This window comes from Delphinus delphis, chromosome 1 (genome assembly GCF_949987515.2).
Source record: "Delphinus delphis chromosome 1, mDelDel1.2, whole genome shotgun sequence".
In the NCBI taxonomy this organism is placed as follows: domain Eukaryota; kingdom Metazoa; phylum Chordata; class Mammalia; order Artiodactyla; family Delphinidae; genus Delphinus; species Delphinus delphis.
The window spans coordinates 25,279,002-25,298,389 of record NC_082683.1 but is presented as its reverse complement, the minus strand read 5'-3'; the positions used below and the strand labels follow the sequence as shown (position 1 = coordinate 25,298,389).

Sequence of the window (19,388 nt, the reverse complement as noted above, 5' to 3'; positions counted from 1 at the left end):
CTCATTTAAATGTCCGGCCCCGCCCCGAGCTCCGGGCGCATATATATAGGCGGCTCGGCGGGCGGCGGGCGGCATTCTGGCGCGGAGCGGAGCGGCGGCGGGTGTTGCTAGCGGGTACGGCACGGAGCGGGGGTGCAGCTAGGTTTCCCCCCGACACCCCTCCCCCTCAGGCGCGAGCCCCACCCCTCCGCCGGCCAGGCCCACCCGACCGAACTATCCCCTGCGGCGCGAGCCCGGGGCGGCTCCGGGCGCCCCCCAGCAGAACCCCCACCATGGGCAGCCAGAGCTCCAAGGCTCCCCGGGGCGACGTGACCGCCGAGGAGGCAGCAGGCGCTTCCCCCGCTAAGGTCAACGGACAGGTGGGTGCGCTCGGCACGGCCCGACTCGTCCCCCTCCTCTCGTACCTCGCCCCCTGTAGGGCCTCGGGCCGGGGCCGCGCGCTTTGTCCGGCCCGGGACACGCGGCGCCCCCTCCCCCGCCCGGTCCCTTTGTTCTCGGCGCCGCAGCCCCCGCGGGCGAAGCAAGGGGAGGGGCGGGGAGGGGGCGCCGGCCGGGCCCCGCCGCCTTCTTTGTTCGCGGCCTCGGCCCCCGGCGCTGCCCCCTGGCCGCCCGGAGTGCCGCGCGGGGAACAAAGGCGCTGCTGGGCCGCGCCAAGGGGGCGCCCGGGGGCCGCGGGGCGGGGGCCGGAGGGGAGGGCACTCCCCCCGCAGACTCGACCTCGATAGCCCACGGCTTTTTTTAGGGAGGAGCCGCGAGGTGGGGAGAGCCTGAGGTGGGTGGGGGCCGTTTACACAAAGCAGGAGGCTGGGAAAATAGGCCGTCCAGGTGTGGGGAACAGCGCCCCGGGGCGGCTTCCCGCCCAATATCGGCTGCACGGCTCGCCCGCCAGCCCGGGATCCGCGGCCGCGGGCGGCCCTGCGCGGAATAGAGAGCGCGCCCCGGGGGAGGTGGGTGGGGGCCCCGGGACCCCAGCGCCTCCTGTCGGCCGCGGCCCCTGCGCGCCTGTGCGGGGCAGGAGGGAGAGGTTTGACGGGATGCCGGCTGTGGGGTGAGGTTACAACCAGGCTCTGGGGGTGCGGCGGAACGAGTCGGGACCCCGTTGCGTGGAAGAGGTCAGAGGCGGGCTGGGGGAGGGGAGTAAGAGCCCCGGCCCTCATTGCTGTCTCCTCTGCCCTGCAGGAGAACGGCCACGTGAAAAGCAATGGAGACTTATCCCCCAAAGGTGAAGGGGAGTCGACCCCCGTGAACGGAACAGAGGAGGCAGCCGGGGCCACTGGTGATGCCATCGAGCCGGCACCCCCTAGCCAGGGCGCTGAGGCCAAGGGGGAGGTCCCCCCCAAGGAGACCCCCAAGAAGAAGAAGAAATTCTCTTTCAAGAAGCCTTTCAAATTGAGTGGCCTGTCCTTCAAGAGAAATCGGAAGGAGGGAGGGGGTGATTCGTCTGCCTCCTCACCCACAGAGGAAGAGCAGGAGCAGGGGGAGATCGGTGCCTGCAGCGAGGAAGGCACTGCCCTGGAAGGGAAGGATGCTGCCACCCCTGAGAGCCAGGAGCCCCAGGCCAAAGGGGCAGAGGCTAGCGCTGCCTCCAAGGGAGGAGACACAGAAGAGGCAGGGCCCCAGGCCGCAGAGCCATCCACTCCCTCGGGGCCGGAGAGTGGCCCTACACCAGCGAGTGAGCAGAATGAGTAGCTGGGTGGGGGCAGGTGGGTGATCTCTAAGCTGCAAAAACTGTGCTGTCCTTGTGAGGTCACTGCCTGGACCTGGTGACCTGGCTGCCTTCCTGTGCCCAGAAAGGAAGGGGCTGTTGCCCCCTAGCCACGTTCCCTCTCCTCCTCTCCCTCCTGTGGATTCTCCCATCATCCATCTGGTCTTCCTCTTAAGGCCAGTCGAAGATGGTCCCTTGCAGTTTCCCAAGTTAGGTTAGTGATGTGAAATGCTCCTGCCCCTGTCCCTGCCTCCTTCCCTGTCCCCACCTGTGCAGAAGGCAGTTGCTGGTTTTCTTCCCCAGTTCTTTTCCAAGTAGGCTTTGTTTACTCCCCAAATCCCTGAGCCAGAGGTGGGGGTGCCTACTCCCACGCCCTGAGTGTCCACCTTCCCCTGTTGTTTGTAGTCTCCTGTGCTGGGCCTAGTGGCCCCTGGGCTGGGGAGGACACTGCCCCTGTCTAGGTTTTTCTAAATGTCTTACTCAAGTTCGAACCTCCAGCTTGTGAATCAACTGTGTCTCTTTTTTGACTTGGTAAGCAAGTATTAAGCTTTGGGGTGGGGGGGAGGTATGTAATGTGAAACAACTTCTTGTTGTCTTTTTTTTTTTTTTTCCCTCCCATTGTTGTAAATAACTTTTAATGGCCAAACCCCAGATTTGTAATTTTTTTTTTTTCTAACTGCTAAAACCATTCTCTTCCACCTGGTTTTACTGTAACATTTGGAAAAGGAATAAATGTCGTCCCTTTAGTGGTGCTTTTTAATGAGTGGTCTTCTGGGGTAGGGTGAGAAGACTGGTCTACCTCAAACCTTGAGGGGGGACTGAGACAGGTAAGTTTGTGGGGTTCTTTTGTTTTTGAGGGGTTGCCCAGATCCTCATGGACACCAGAAGGGCAGGGAAGTGGAGTCGAAATGAACCCAGGGATACTACTAGGAGACAAGCTCAGGAGGGTGTAGAAATGTACCATTTTATTACAAAGATTCTCACAAAAATGAAAATAGTATCTCAAAAAGGAAACTAGACTACCAATCTTCATCTGCAGAATTGGGGGGAGGACAGAGAGGGCAGGCAGTGTGAGTTTCTTGGCTCACTGGGGGCCAGTGGGAAGGTATGAGAACAGAATCAATCTAAGAATGGCTGATGACAAGAGCCTGAGAACAACAGGGAGTCCCTGAAGACCCAGCCACCCCTTCTAAAATGCTCAATAAGGGCACCTTTTCAAAGCAGGCACTTCAAGATTTTGTCCTATGGCTGCTTTAAGTGTATCCCTTCCACCCAGACCTGGCATCCGTTATGGTTCAAAATTAAAGAGTTCGGGAGGGATGGGTGGCAAGGCAGCTACTAGAAAAGCTCACCTAACACGTGTGCCCTGAGCTCAGGGCCCTGGTTCCTGTCTAGTCCCTGGGGATATTTATATTTAATATATTTTTATATAAATACACAGAGAAATAGAAAATATAAAATCTGAGGGGTTGTGGGATAAAGGTGGGGAACTTGGCAAGAAGCCAGAACTGGAGAGGTCTGTTCAGGCCAACTTGACCTCCTCCTTGACCCTGTGGAGAGAGCAGAGATTGGCATGAGATAACCCACCCTAGAGGCTTTAAGGCAAAAGTGTGGGTACAATGACTTCCACAGGACCCCGGCTGCCCAGGTGACTGCTAAAGGCTGGGGCTTCCTAGCTCTGCCTAGAACTGCAGAGACAGACAGACTGGTCCCTGAAAGAGGCCTTTGTAAGCTGGACCAGCTGTCCCTGCGCCTTCCCTCTCAGCGTGGTGGGACAAAGGGGCTGGTGCTCCAATGCCAGGGAGATGATAGACAGCTCCTTCCTCACCCTTTGGCTTCTTGCTTCTCTTCCTTGGTTTTCTCCTCTTCTGTGACTTCTAGAACATAAGAGTGCAGGGATGGCCAAGGGCAGCCCCTCTGGAAAGACCCATGGGATCTCCACTTTGAAACCCCTTCCCCAACACTACAGCTCACTGGACATACAAAAGAGAGAAAAGCCCATCCCAGGCCCTCCCAGCGAGCCCTGCAGAGGACAAACAGGTTGGACCGGTTTCCCAGCCTGCTAGAGCCTGAACCCGGTGGGTGGAGGCAGCCCCCTGGGAAACTGGGGTGAAGCACTGAGAAAAGGTCTTGGGTGGTATGTGAGAGCCATGCTCCCGACCACGGGGAGCCCAGGCATGTCCCTGGCTCTGGAGCCTGGCAGGGCTCAATCAGCCAGTGAAGATGACGAATTGAGTTTCATTCTTTTGTGGGCCCTGCCACTTCTGGGAACCAGTGAAAGGCCCAAGTAGCTAAAGAAGAGCCCTAAGGAGCTGGCAGGGCCTGAGTCAGCTCCCTCCTCCCAGTGCCCTACATAAATTCCTCCTCCAGGGCCTGGGGCTCAAGATCCAAGTCCTGGCCCAACCCAAACCCACCTTTCTTCTCTTCTGGGTCTTTCTCTTTCTCATCTTCTGTTTTGACTCTCTTGGCTTTTTTGAAGTTGGAAGAGTTCTTGCGACCGCCTTCTCCCTCCTCGTCAGAGTCGGAGAACTCTTCCTCACAGGCAATTCGTTTGTCCGAGGAACAGACTGGGAAGTAATGGAAAATATGGGTGGGAGAGCAGATTCTTTATCTCAGGGTCTGCCCAGCGCTTTCTTGCATGTTCCCCCAAAAGACACCAAGGGAAGGGGACCTGGACCCTCTAAATTATCCCTACAGGCACAGGTACTTGGGTTTCTCAACAGGTGGGCAGCTTGGGGAGAATGTGGAGCCAGGAACAGTGGAGGGAAGTCAAAACTGCCTGCGGAGTAGGAAGGTGGAGGCCCCTGGGTCTCGGTCTTACTTGAAATGCGCTTGTCAGGGTCTTCTTCATCCTCATCGCCACTCTCCTCTGGAATGGCATCCTCAGGAATGGCCTGCATTTGGACCCCAGGCGCGTGGGGCAGCATTCTCAGGTTCTCAAACAGTCGCTGTCTATGGCCAATGGTAGAGAGGTGGCTGGGCTCTGGTCAAGGACCAACCAGAGCCTGGAATGTTGTTAGGGGTGTGGGGGAGGATATACTCACTTGATCTTTTCCAGGTACTCATTAGTGTTCTGGTTAGTCATATTGGAAGGACTGATGTGAAGTTTGAAATCTGGTCCAAAGTATTCGAAGTAGTCGTTGTATGGAAGCTCTAATTGGGGCAGAGGGTGAGAGAGTTAAGAGACTGGCCACCATGGGACCCTGAGAAAAGCATCTGTAGGTTTATCTGGACCTGTGAGCCCAACTATCAAACAGAGAAGCATGCCTCCAAGATAGGGTGAGGCTTGGGTACCTATAGGATTTCAATTTTTTTTAAAGCCATTCTCCAGTGTCCACACCAGTGGTGTGTTTGTGTGCATACGTGCACGTGTGTGTGTATGAAGCAGGCTGAAGCCCCTGGTTTAGAAAAATTTAGGCAATATTCATTGCGAGCACTCCCTCAGTCACTACCCCAGTTACCCTACAGAGTATGAATTCCAAAGCTATAGATAAGCACTGATAATTTTGTCCAGACCAGCAGCTGAGGGACAGGGGACAGGGTCAACTAAAGGACTCAGAAAAAAACTGACAGCTACGGTCTGAAAACCACAAGAGGATAGCAGGAGAATCAGACTCTGAAGAGGAGAGGTTGTAGAGCCAATGGGAAAGGGGCACGTGAGCTCCTGCGCTGCCCAGCCCAATCTGGCCCTGCAGCTATTACCATTAGGGATCTCTGTGTCCAGGGCCACAGCTGTTTCGTATGTCCAGCACCGGGCGACATTACGAATGGTGTAGCCACCTCCTCCCAGCATCAGCATAGGCAGGTTGAAGCTCTTCACAAATTCCACACACTTGGCGTGCCCTTTGGTGGGAGAAGGTGTGCCAAGTTGCAGGAGCACCCAGCAGGACCCTGCCCTCCCGTCTCTGTGCTACCTGGCCTCACCTTTGATGGTCAAATTGAAGCAACCTAACCGATCACCAGACAAGGAGTCAGAGCCACACTGTAAGACGACTGCACTGGGCTGGAACATCTCCATTACTTTGGACATGACCTGAAAGGACACAACCTGGTCACTACCAGCCTCAAGAAAAGCTATTTGAGGTTCAGGCTGAAAAGTGTGGGTGCAGCACTTTCTTCGGCTCCTTATCACTCACTCCTACCTTTCCACTCTCCCTCAGAGAAAAGGGAGTACAAGCCTGGGCTTCTCATTTCCCCAATTTGTTCAGTTTTCCAATTTGAGAGGATCTCCAAGAGCCTTCTAGCTCTAATAAGGAGCCTAAGACAACCTCCTTGTCAATTCCCTAGATCTCGCCCTCCTTTCGTTGCTCCAAGAAGCCCCTCTGAGGCAGCCCTTAGCTGCGTCTGCTCTATGCATTTGGCCCTGCAGACTTGGAGCCTTACGCTGTGAGGAGGCGCTTCACTTTTGTTTATCTCATTCTCACTAGATTCTAATGTAACTGAGGACAGAGACCATAACTTAGGCTTTTCTGTTGCCCTTACTACAAGGTACACAGTAGGCACCTGGTGTTTGCTAAACGACTACCTAACCTAACCTAACTAGGTTACTACTCTAGTAATGGTTCCTTATTGCTTACAGGTGAAGATTTAACTCCTCAGCATGGCATTCAAGGCTACCTTTGAAATACTGACCCCGACAAACATTTCCCGCCACATCCTTCAACACTCCTCCCTCACATCATACTGGCCTACATACCACGTATTGGCACCTCTATGCTTCTGCTGGTGCTGTTCCCTCTGCTGAATGCCACCCCTCCCCTCCAGCCCCCGCCTCCTTCACATGGGTAACTCCTCATTTCTCAAAGTCCAGCTCAAATGTCACTACCTCTGTGAAATCATCTTGACTACGCTTTCCCCAGCCCATGTTCATCCCTCAAAAACAGCACTGACCACATGCTGTCAGGGATGTGCTTGCCTCCCACACCACAGACTGTGAGGTCTTCAAGGGCATGGATCATGTCTTAGCTATTCTTATATCCAGCAGAGGGCCTGACCCACAGAAGGCATCAGTAAATATCTGGATGGATTTTGTTCCCCTAACTGGCCACACAGCATGCAATCCAGGGTTCAAACACATCTCATTTCCAGCCAGCCTCTCAGTGGGGAGAGATCCCGAAGTACACTGGAGGTGTTTTGCTACCCCTCCCTTAGATCAATCCTGTTTATAGCCCAGTGGTGGATAAGCCTAAGCCACTTACCGGCTTGAAAATGGCCTCATAGGACTCGTCATCAATCCCATCTCGGAGCGGGTAGTTAACAGCGTAATACTTGCCTTTGCCAGCCCCAATATCCTAATCAAGAAGCACATTAAAGTAAAACTGAAAGATGATGAAGCTAGGAGGAAGTTCAAGGATGAGGGCTGGAAGGCTAAGGAAAGAAGCAGTGGTTCTAAGAGAGATAAGCTGGGCCCATGAGGTGGGCCAGGGACAGAGCAGGTTAGCACCATTCCCCTCACTGGTGGAACAAGTCTAGCTCACGTCTCTGGACACACCACTGAGTCTGCACCCAGGCTGAGAATCATTTATGGAACCAGAGACTGAATATCCTACCACACAGCATGAGACCTCTCCCCCTGGACTGGGTTAAAGGTGGCTGGGGGCTGGACCATAGAAATAACACCCACCCCACGACAACCCTTTCCTTTCCAGAGCGCTTTACTGCTCACTCCTCTACCCACCACTCTCCTCTCTAGGGAGGTGTGGAAGGAAAGCAGAAACGGAAGAAGAATTCTTCAAAATTGGAAAGGCTCAGTTATTATGATGCTTGCCACAGCAAACAACTGAATTAGTGCCACTTTTTCACCCAAGGGCCACTGGCATGGCAAAATGGCTGGTTTCATTGTATTCATGCTCTCACAAAGCAGAATAGTTTAATGAATCAGTTTCCAGGGATTCTTATCCTGAGGTCCATGGATGGGCTTCAGTAGGAGAAGGCATCTATTAACTATTTGATAACAAATGTAAAATTTCATGTACTTATGGGGAGAGAGTACATAGCTTTCAGTCAGATGGTCAAAGGGGAGGGTAACCTAAAAACATTAAGAACCCTTGAGATGGTCCATAAAGGTCCCAATTCCTAGCCCGTGGGAGAGAACCTGATGTTTCTAGCCTAAAATTCAAGCTGTCTGGGACATGTGAATAGTATAATGCAACTCAGCTGTGGCCAGGAGGGAAGTGCAATAGTCAGGAGACCCCCATCCCTTCCAACCCTTTATGTACCATCATTCCCTTCCTCCAGAATAAGAGAGGGAAAGAGACCATGGCAGGTGTCCCAGGCTGGGGTGTGGTATTCTGAATGGCAGAAGACGCAGGAAGTGGTTTTTGGTGACATGAGATAGGAGAGTTAAGAGCCGGCAGCTGAGGGTGAGCTGGTTGGCCCCTGAAGGGAGTTCTCACCCGTAGGTCCCCAGTTCCTGGGAAGTACTCTCCATATTTATGAAAGGACACAGTCATGACTCGGTCTGTGGTATAGAAGGCCTCTTCCACGCCATCGCCGTGGTGAATATCAATGTCAATATACAGCACCCTCTGGTGATACCTAGGATCAGAAGGGGGTCAGGGGGTTCTGGGGGCTCTTTGGGAGTGGGACGCGCCAAGGGCGCCAGGTCCCAGCTTACCGGGCTGGCTGCCTCCCTCAGGTATCTCTAAGCACCAGAGACGCGGAAACTGGCTGAAGGAAGGTGGAAGAGCGGCAGGGTGTCTCCAGAGGCCTGACCAAGCCGATCAAGTCCGATCTTCCTACTCTACAGCCAGGGTCAACTCCAGCCACACAGGGACACTCTGGAGGCAGGATCTGAGCAGCGCCTGCCCCTGATCTTGCCGTGGGCTCAGATCAAATCAAGACCCCGTCAAGGAGAGGATGGCCAGAGACACTCACCGAACACATCCTAGCCAGCACACTGCTAGGAAAAGCAAACTAGGGAGGCAAGCCCGGGGGAGGGGGAAATGGGAACCTGGCCTAAGGTGCTCCTCCAAGAGACAAGGCCAGGAAGGCATACTTTAGCAGTTCCAGGATGGCCAAGACGATATCATTGACGTAACAGAAGCCAGATGCCTCGGACTTCTTTGCATGGTGTAGGCCCCCAGCCCAATTCACAGCGATGTCCGTCTGCTGCTTATTAAGTTTCACGGCACTTGCTGGACGTGGGAAGAAAGAACACAAGCCTGTTATCAAGCCACTCTCTCCCTTTCCTCCAAGAAGCCAAGGGAACCCAGTGAGAGGTAGGACCTGCCTATTCAACAGCTGTATTGTACAATTCACAAGCCAGTCCTCTCCCCCTACCCTATTCCAATAGGAATAAACATGATATTGGCTACTCTAAAAAAACTGTTTTCCAAACTGAAGGTGGTAACTCACTAGTAGGCCTTAAAATTGGTTTAATGGGTTATGATTAGTATATATATTTTTAAATGAGACAGACTAGAATAAAAATATCAGAATAATAGTAAAGGTAACCACTGTTTTGTGAAACTGGCTTCAGAGTGAGAGAGGGTGTTGTGCACGTGCATGCATAACCTGGATTGCAAGTGTAAATACTTCTAAATGTGGTGCATGGTCAAAACGTTTTGAAGAGGGGCTTCCCTGGTGGCGCAGTGGTTAAGAGTCCGCCTGCCGATGCAGGGGACACAGGTTCGTGCCCCGGTCCGGGAAGATCCCACATGCCACGAAGCGGCTGGGCCCGTGAGCCATGGCCGCTGAGCCTGCGTGTCCGGAGCCTGTGCTCCACAACGGGAGAGGCCACAGCAGTGAGAGGCCCGTGTACCCCAAAAAAACAAACAAAAAAAAAAAAACATAGAGGGAATTCCCTGGCGGTCCAGTGGTTAGGACTCCACGCTTCCACTGCTGGGGACCGGGGTTCAAGCCCTGGTCAGGGAACTAAGATCCCCCAAGCCACATGGAGTGGCCAAAAATAAATAAATTAAAAAATTAAATAAATAAAATGATTTACTGAGTAAAAAATGTAGGCACAAAACTGTACATATATATGACACATTTTTTGTAAAATACAGATGTATATATGTTATGTCCAGATATATGCACACAGAAAACAGCATGGATGTACAAACACCAAAATGGTAATGATGGTTATCTGTGGACAGTGTGATTGTAGTCAGTTTTTTTCCCTGTGCACTTCTTTGTTTTCTGAGATTACATTAGGAGGTGGTAGCGAGGGGGGAGGAGAAAAAACAATGATCATAGAAAAATAAACATTTGTTAAAAAAGGGTAGAGTGGGACTTCCCTGGTGGTCCAGTGGGTAAGACTCCACGCTCCCAATGCAGGGGGCCCAGGTTCGATCCCCTGTTGGGGAACTAGATCTCGCATGCATGCCGTAACTAAAGATCCCGCACGCTGCAACTAAGACCCAGTGCAGCCAAAATTAATTAATTAAAAAAAAAAAAAAAAAACTTCCTAAATTTTAAAAGAAAAAAAAAAGAAAGCGTAGAGTGATCCTGGAGGTAATCTAGACATTACAAATGGAAGTGGGAGATGCGTGGGGAGTATTTCTGACCTCCAAAGGTAATTACCATACTCTTTTGTAAGACAGATGATGACACTTCCCATTTTTATAGCACTGTGCAGTTCACAAGTTACTTTTATGTACAGCATCTCAACAAGCCCATGAGGTCTGCAGAGAGTTCCTGTATATAGGATGTCTTGGTAGGAGAGGACAGCCAAGGACACCTGTCTGTACCATGTCAGATTGAACCTGGGCTGGGACTAAACCAGGACATTTTCAAGACCTCAGGTAAAAACTCACAGGACCATTTTACATGGTCACAGGTCAGCCTCACTGGGATAGTGGCCTAAAAGACAGACCTCACTAGTACAACCCAGCACAGCCTTTAAGGAGGGATGTATATTCCTTACCCACAGAGCCACCAGTAGATAGCTGACAGAACTCAAAGAGGCCATCAAATACCGGACAGTCCTCACCAACGTTAACTTGAAAAAACATAGGAAAAGGTTAGTTTCCACAATTTCCTTTAGTTTTTGTTTACATATTTATGAGCTGATGGAAAAAATGCAGAATTTGGATTCAGAAGGCTTGGGTTCTTGTCCAGGTTCTACTACTTACTGGCTGTGTGACTGGGTCCAGTCACTTAACTTTGTTGAGCTTTCGTTCATTATCTATAACTAGCAATAATGACATCCACCTTACCCAATTGTTGAGAAGATTGATAGAAATCTTATATGGGGAAGCATTTAGCAAGTAAATACTTGGAAAATGTTGGTTCATTCCTGAGGGAGAAAAATACAGCCTCTTATTCCAGCCTGGGTTTGTTCCTGGACCTCACTCCAGCTGGCCAACAAGGAAGTGAAGAACAGAGACCTATACTGTCATCCACTGGATGCTTAACAACGTGCCGGACACTATTCTCAGTGCTTTAAGTACCTGGTGTCGTTTATCCTCACACACCTGAGGTAGGGTTTGGTCCTATTTTATAAATGGAAAAACAGGCTCAAAGAGGTGAACTGTCAGTAAATGGCAGAGGCGGTATTCAAGGATTGGTCTGCCTGTCCTAAAAGCCTACGAAAATATACTCTGGCCTCTTCCCCAGTAATTTCACATACACAGTCTCATTTGATCCTAACAAGCCCATAAAAGCTGGACGAGACAAATATCAACCCCACTGTGCAGAGGAACAAACAGATGTGGAGAAGCTAAGTGACTCGCCCAGGGTTATATAACCAGGCAGTGGTAGAACCAGAGTCCAGGTGTCCTGACTCCCACAGTCCAGTGCTCTTCTACTATACCAAGTGACAACTGGAGGAAAGTTATTTCAGGCCTAAGGGGTAAAAGTACAAACTAACACATAATGTGGAACCACATGCAAACAATAATGCAAATAAAATGAAAAAGACAGGAAGGGAAGCACACCTGAAGGCTGCAGACTCAGAGCTACAGAGGAACCTTATGGCTCCAAGTCTGCTCTCACAGAAAAGGAAACTGCTGAGATGTCAATGACATACAGAAGTTAGAGGCAGGGGTGGGGCTAAATTCTCGTTCTCTTGTCCCAGTCTTCCCATCGCATGCATTATTATCAACAGGGGTTCCCAAAGTAGAGCAAGGAGGAGGAGCCCTAGGATGAGGAGGGTAGGAGAGCCCAGCTTAGACTGTGGTGACCTCTTGAGACACAGCTGAAGCTCAAGGTTTGCAATAACCACAAGAGTTACCACCTCTGGCACTGCCCTAAACTTGGGAGGGTGCTCTGATCTGGTGCCCTGCCAGGCACAGTGCTCCGAGGAAAGGTGGCGTGTGTATGGGGGTAAGCAGTAGGTGGCTCTCTCCCCCACTTCCCAGGTAAACACTGGGAGGCTGTGTCAATAAGAACTTTGGTCCCTGAGGCCAGGCTATTTATTTATCCATCGGCAATTGATTTCCCTCTCTGGCTGCTTCCTCCTTCAGTGGGCTTGGTCTGTCTGGGTTCCCAAACCTTTGCTTATACTACTGTTTGAGATGTGGAGCTCCCATGACAAGAAATTGGTATTTTAGAAACGAGAAAAAATATATTCCTTCAGGCCCCAAACCAACATGTGGCTCAGATGGCCAGTCCATTATTCCCAGCTCAAGGGAGCTGTGTGATTACAGATGGAAAAGGGGTAAAATGGGAGAGCAGACCCTCACTTGGGACTAATCTGTGAGACTAGGGAGGACTTTTCTATGGGTTTTCCCTCTTCCCACTATAAAACTTCTCTCATTCTTAGGCTGGCTTTAGACTGATGGGGAGCAATACTGGGTGAGAGATGGGGGAGCAGACGTAGGTCAAGAAGGCACTAAAAAGCATATACTGCAGCAAGAGACACATGGGATTAAACACTGACTTCAGGATAGTGCTTACACCTTGGTGGTGGTGGGAATGGGGTGGAGAGGGGAGTAGAAGAGGAAGGGCATGTGATCAAAGAGAGGTGCCCAGGAGGGCTTCAACTGTACTGGCAATGTTTTCTTTCTTAGGCTGGTTGTAGGGACATGTTTGATCATTGTATAATTTTTTATAGTTTTGTGTGTGTGTCTGAAATATTTTATGTGCAACATATTTTAAAATAGTCCAGAATCAGGAAACCAGAGTTCCATTCTCCATTCTACCACTATCTTGCTGTGTGACCCTGGGACAGTCATCTCACCTCCCTGGGTTTCAGTTTATACATCTACAAAATGGACAAGAATGCCTCCAAATTTTACCAGCACAAGTCCCTTTTATCACGTTTCTACCATAAGCCTCATGTTTTGATAGACTATCTGCCAAAAATAAAAATCGCATTTATTTATGTTCCCATTTTTAATTATTAAAAATTATGTCAGAACTTCTGCTTAAGATTCTCAAATTCTCAAAGTGACAATAAAGCATTTAAATTACATCCTAGCAAGAGCAAGGAAACCAGACTTATTTGGTCTTATTACATGTGTATTAACTTCCTAGGTTAGGTGTTGGTAAATACTGAAAAAAACTCAGCTCTTCATCCCTGTTATTGTCCCTGTAGACACCCCTGGTTATAAAGCACTGCACTAGTGACATCTCTCTGAATCAAGTCAGTAAGGTGCCTTGAAGTACTTAGAGAACCTCATCCTTTTTTTAAAAAAATTTTTTAATTTAATTTTATTTTTTTATACAGCAGGTTCTTATCAGTTATCTATATTATACATATTAGCATATATATGTCAATTCCAATCTCCCAATTCGTCCCACCACCACCACTCCCCCGTGCCACTTTCCCCCCTTGGTGTCCATACATTTGTTCTCTACATCTGTGTCTCTATTTCTGCCCTGCAAACCAGTTCATCTGTACCATTTTTCTAGGTTCCACATATATGCATTAATATACGATATTTGTTTTTCTTTCTGACTTACTTCACTCTGTATGACAGTCTCTAGATCCATCCACGTCTCTACAAATGACCCAATTTCATTCCTTTTTATGGCTGAGTAATATTCCATTGTATATATGTACCACATCTTCTTTATCCATTCGTCTGTCGATGGGCATTTAGGTTGCTTCCATGACCTGGCTATTGCAAATAGTTCTGCAATGAACATTGGGGTGCATGTGTTTTATTGAATTATGGTTTTCTCTGGGTATATGCCCAGTAATGGGATCGCTGGGCCATCTGGTAATTCTGGTAATTCTAGAATTCTAGAAATCTGGTATTTCTATTTTTAGTTTTTTAAGGAACCTCCATAGTGTTCTCCATAGTGGCTATATCAATTTACATTCCCACCAACAGTGCAAGAGGGTTCCCTTTTCTCCACACCCTCTCCAGCATTTGTTGTTTGTAGATTTTCTGATGATGCCCATTCTAACCGGTGTGAGGTGATACCTCATTGTAGTTTTTATTTGCATTTCTCTAATAATTAGTGATGTTGAGCAGCTTTTCATGTGCTTCTTCTCTCTTCTTTGGGGAAGTGTCTATTTAGGACTTCTGCCCATTTTTGGATTGAGTTGTTTGTTTTTTTAATATTGAGCTGCATAAGTTGTTTATATATTTTGGAGATTAATCCTTTGTCCTTTGATTTGTTTACGTATGGTGTTAGGGAATGTTCCAGTTTCATTCTTTTACATGTAGCTGTCCAGTTTTCCCAGCACCACTTATTGAAGAGACTCTCTTTTCTCCATTGTATGTTCTTGCCTCCTTTGCTATAGATCAGTTGACCACAGGTGCATGGGTTTATCTCTGGGCTTTCTATCCTGTTCCATTAATCTATATTTCTGTTCTTGTGCCAGTACCATATTGTCTTGATTACTGTAGCTTTGAGGTACAGTCTGAAGTCAGGGAGTCTCATTCCTCCAGCTCCGTTTTTTTCCCTCAAGACTGCTTTGGCTATTCAGGGTCTTTTGTGGCTCCATACACATTTTAAGATTTTATGTTCTAGTTCTGTAAAAAAATGCCACTGGTAATTTGATAGGGATTGCATTGAATCTGCAGGTTGCTTTGGGTAGTATGGTCATCTTCATAATATTGATTCTTCCAATCCAAGAACATGGTATATCTCTCCATCTGTTTGTGTCATCTTTGATTTCTTTCATCAGTATCTTACAGTTTTCTGCGTACAGGTCTTTTGTCTCCTTAGGTAGGTTTATTCCTAGGTATTTTATTCTTTTTTTTGCAGTGGTAAATGGGAGTGGTTCCTTAATTTCTCTTTCAGATTTTTCATCATTAGTGTATAGGAATGCAAGAAATTTCTGTGCATTAATTTTGTATCCTGCAGCTTTGCCAAATTCATTGATCAGCTCTAGTAGTTTTCTGGTGGCATGTTTAGGATTCTCTATGTATAGTATCACGTCATCTGCAAACAGTGGCAGTTTTACTTCTTCTTTTCCAATTTGTATTCCTTTTATTTCTATTTCTTCTCTGATTGCCGTGGCTAGGACTTCCAAAACTATGTTAAATAATAGTGGCGAGAGTGGACATCCTTGTCCTTTTCCTGATCTTAGAGGAAATGCTTTCAGTTTTTCACGATTGAGAATGATGTTTGCTGTGGGTTTGTCGTATATAGCCTTTATTTTTTATTTTTTCGGTACGCGGGCCTCCCACTGCCGTGGCCCCTCCCGTCGCGGAGCACAGGCTCTGGACGCGCAGGCCCAGCGGCCACGGCCCACGGGCCCAGCCGCTCTGCGGCATGCAGGGCCCTCCCAGACCGGGGCACGAACCCGCGTCCCCCGCATCGGCAGGCGGACTCTCAACCACTGCGCCACCAGGGAAGCCCCGTATATGGCCTTTATTATGTTGACGTAGGTTCCCTCTATGCCCACTTTCTGGAGAGTTATCATACATGGGTGTTGAATTTTGTCAAAAGCTTTTTCTGCATCTTGAGATGATCATATGGTGTTTTCTTCTTCAGTTTGTTAATATGGTATATCACATTAATTGATTTGCGTATATTGAAGAATCCTTGCATCCCTGGGATAAATCCCACTTGATCGTGATGTATGATTCTTTTCATGTGCTGTTGGATTCTGTTTGCTAGCATTTTGTTGAGGATTTTGCTCTATATTCATCAGTGATATTGGCCTGTAGTTTTCTTTTTTTGTGACATCTTTATCTGGTTTTGTTATCAGGGTGATAGTGGCTTCACAGAATGAGTTTGAGAGTGCTCCTTTCTCTGCAGTTTTTTGGAAGAGTTTGAGAAGGATGGGTGTTAGCTCTTCTCTAAATGTTTGACAGAATTCACCTGTGAAGCCATCTGGTCGTGGACTTTTGTTTGTTGGAATATACATATATTTTTTAATATGTGATTCTTTTGTGGGTTTTTTTCTCATTTATTTTTGGCTGCGTTGGGTCTTCGTTGCTGCATGCAGGCTTTCTCTAGTTGCGGCGAGCAGGGGCTGTTCTTTGTTATGGTGCGCAGGCTTCTCATTGCAGTGGCTTCTCTTGTTGAGGAGCATGGGCTCTAGGCACGTGGGCTTCAGCAGGTGTGGTGCACGGGCTTCATTGCTCCGCGCCATGTGAGATCTTCCCAGACCAGGGCTCGAACCTGTGTCCCCTGCATTGGCAGGCAGATTCTTAACCACTATGCCACCAGTGAAGCTCCTGTTGGAAGATTTTAAATCACAGTTTCAATTTTATTACTTGTGATTGGTCTGTTCATATTTTCTATTTTTTCCTGGTGCAGTTTTGGAAGGTTATACCTTTCTAAGAATTTGTCCATTTCTTCCAGGTTGTCCATTTTATTGGCACAGAGCTGCTTGTAGTAGTCTCTTACGATGCTTTGTATTTCTGTGGTGTCTGCTGTAACTTCTCCTTTTTCATTTCTAATTTTATTGATTTGAGTCCTTTCCGTCTTTTTCTTGATGTGTCTGGCTAAAGGTTTATCAAGAGAGCCTCATCTTTTCTTTTTTTTAACATCTTTACAGGAGTGTACTTGCTTTACAATGTTGTGTTAGTTTCTGCTTTATAGCAAAGTGAATGAGCTATACACATACATGTATCCCCATATCTCCTCCCTCTTGCGTCTCCCTCCCATCCTCCGTATCCCACCCCTCTAGGTGGTCACAAAGCACCGAGCTCATCTCCCTGTGCTATGCGGCTGCTTCCCACTAGCTATCTATTTTACATTTGGTAGTGTATATATGTCAATGCCACTCTCCCACTTCATCCCAGCTTACCCTTCCCCCTCCCCACGTCCTCAAGTCCATTCTCTATGTCTGCTTCTTTATTCCTGTCCTGCCCCTAGATTCTTCAGAACCATTTTTTTTTTTTAGATTCCATATATATGTGTTAGCATACGGTATTTGTTTTTCTCTTTCTAACTTACTTCACTCTGTATGACAGACTCTAGGTCCACCCACCACACTACAAATAACTCAGTTTCGTTTCTTTTTATGGCTGAGTAATATTCCATTGTTTATATGTGCCACATCTTCTTTGTCGATGGACACTTAGGTTGCTTCCATGTCCTGGCTATTGTAAAAAGAGCTGCAGTGAACTTTGTGGTACATGACTCTTTTTGAATTATGGTTTTCTCAGGGTATATGCCCAGTAGTGGGATTGCTGGGTTGTATGGTAGTTCTATTTTTAGTTTTTGAAGGAACCTCTATACCGTTCTCCACAGTGGTTGTATCAATTTACATTCCCACCAACAGTGCAAGAGGGTTCCCTTTTCTCCACACCCTCTCCAGCATTTATTGTTTGTAGATTTTTTGATGGTGGCCATTCTGACTGGTGTGAGGTGATACCTCATTGTAGTTCTGATTTGCATTTCTCTAATGATTAGTGATGTTGAGCATCCTTTCATGTGTTTGTTGGCAATCTGTATATCTTCTTTGGAGAAATGTCTATTTAGGTCTTCTGCCCATTTTTGGATTGGGTTGTTTGTTTTTTTGATATTGAGCTGCTTGTAAATTTTAGAGATTAATCCTTTGTCAGTTGCTTCATTTGTAAGTATTTTCTCCCATTCTGAGGGTTGTCTTCTCGTCTTGTTTATAGTTTCCTTTGCTGTGCAAAAGCTTTTAAGTTTCATTAGGTCCCATTTGTTTATTTTTGTTTTTACTTCCATTTCTCTAGGAGGTGGGTCAAAAAGGATCTTGCTGTGATTTATGTCATAGAGTGTTCTGCCTATGTTTTCTTCTAAGAGTTTTATAGTGTCTGGCCTTACATTTAGGTCTTTAATCCATTTTGAATTTATTTTTGTGTATGGTTCTAATTTCATTCTTTTACATGTAGCTGTCCAGTTTTCCCAGCACCACTTAATGAAGAGGCTGTCTTTTCTCCATTGTATATTCTTGCCTCCTTTATAAAAAAATAAGGTGACCGGGCTTCCCTGGTGGCGCAGTGGTTGAGAGTCTGCCTGTCGATTCAGGGGACGCAGGTTCATGCCCCAGTCCGGGAATATCCCACATGCCACGGAGCAGCTTGGCCCATGAGCCATAGCCGCTGAACCTGCGTGTCCGGAGCCTGTGCTCCGCAACAGGAGAGGCCGCAACAGTGAGAGGCCCGTGTACCGCCAAAAAAAAAAAAAAAAGGTGACCATATGTGTGTAGGTTTATCTCTGGGCTTTCTATCCTGTTCCATTCATCTATATTTCTGTCTTTGTGCCAGTACCATACTGTCTTGATTACTGTAGCTTTGTAGTATAGTCTGAAGTCCAGGAGCCTGATTCCTCCAGCTCCGTTTTTCTTTCTCAAAATTGCTTTGGCTATTCAGGGTCTTTTGTGTTTCCATACAAAGTGTGCAATTTTTTGTTCTAGTTCTGTGAAAAATGCCATTGGTAGTTTGATAGGGATTGCATTGAATGTGTAGAGAGCCTCATCCTTTTTACCCCCACCTTCAATGACAAAAAAATCTCAGACCTCATTTTTCAATGCACAACTTTAGAATGCTGGTTTCAGGAAAACTGGAGCAAACTGGGAGCCAGAACCAAACCTGCGCACTCCTGAGGGCCTAATATGTCGTCTGTCTTGATAGATTTGAAAATAAAAGCAATAAGTTATAACAGCAAAAGCTACTATTCACTGCTTTAAATACATTATCTTGGGCTTCCCTGGTGGCGCAGTGGTTAAGAATCCACCTGCCAATGCACAGGACACAGGTTCGAGCCCTGGTCCAGGAAGATCCCACATGCCGTGGAGCAACTAAGCCCATGCACCACAACTACTGAGCCTGCGAGCGTGCGCTCTAGAGCCCGCGAGCCACAACTACTAAGCCCGCATGCCACAACTACTGAAGCCCACACTACTAGAGCCTGTGCTCGGCCATAAGAGAAGCCACCACCACAAGAAGCCTGTAAACCACAACGAAGAGTAGCCCCCGCTCACCACAACTAGAGAAAGCCCTCATGCAGCAACGAAGACCAAACACAGCCAAAAATAAATAAATAAATATTTTTAAAATAAATAAATAAATACAGTATCTTACTCATCCCCCCAAACTCCATTATGAAACAGGCACTACTGTCTTCCTTTTAAAGAAGGTAAAACAAGGCTCAGAAAGGCTAGGGGACATACTCAAGAACACAGAGCTAAGTGGCAGAGCTATGGGATTCAAACCAAGACATCAAAGCTCATTCTCTTGCTTTAATACCAAGCTGCTTCTCTAATGAGAGCCCTCTCTACTGAGAGTAGAGCCTTATCGCTAGAATAGATAAGTTATGGAACGGCCCTAAAGCCATCTAAAGCAAAGGAATGAATCTGTCTCACCTGAGAAGGAAATAAGACCCTGTCAATTCAGACAGTAAGTACCTCACTTAG

General features: G+C 47.9%; 2 protein-coding genes across 4 annotated transcripts in view; one reads left to right on the top strand and one right to left on the bottom strand.

The window, feature by feature from the left end:
- Positions 1-170: 170 nt before the first annotated feature.
- Positions 171-2,500, top strand: MARCKSL1 (MARCKS like 1). The gene is made up of 2 exons (XM_060018304.2): positions 171-359; positions 1,180-2,500. Exons 1-2 carry the CDS (start codon positions 273-275, stop codon positions 1,687-1,689), a joined length of 597 nt encoding a protein of 198 aa, XP_059874287.1. The 5' UTR covers positions 171-272; the 3' UTR covers positions 1,690-2,500.
- Positions 2,501-2,650: 150 nt separating this feature from the next.
- HDAC1 (histone deacetylase 1) overlaps positions 2,651-19,388 on the bottom strand; it is a 40,320-nt gene continuing 23,582 nt past the window's right edge. The window contains exons 4-14 of one of the 3 annotated variants that reach the window (XM_060018275.1): positions 10,575-10,649; positions 8,703-8,841; positions 8,101-8,242; positions 6,904-6,996; positions 5,630-5,738; positions 5,408-5,548; positions 4,750-4,858; positions 4,527-4,657; positions 4,120-4,272; positions 3,534-3,582; positions 2,651-3,255 (exon numbers count right to left, since the gene is read on the bottom strand). In XM_060018275.1, the coding sequence (XP_059874258.1) occupies positions 3,228-3,255; positions 3,534-3,582; positions 4,120-4,272; positions 4,527-4,657; positions 4,750-4,858; positions 5,408-5,548; positions 5,630-5,738; positions 6,904-6,996; positions 8,101-8,242; positions 8,703-8,841; positions 10,575-10,649 (1,169 nt within the window). In that variant the 3' untranslated portion in view covers positions 2,651-3,227. The remainder of the gene's footprint in view (positions 3,256-3,533; positions 3,583-4,119; positions 4,273-4,526; positions 4,658-4,749; positions 4,859-5,407; positions 5,549-5,629; positions 5,739-6,903; positions 6,997-8,100; positions 8,243-8,702; positions 8,842-10,574; positions 10,650-19,388) is intronic. The other 2 variants (XM_060018293.1, XM_060018283.1) reach the window with 2 other exon arrangements.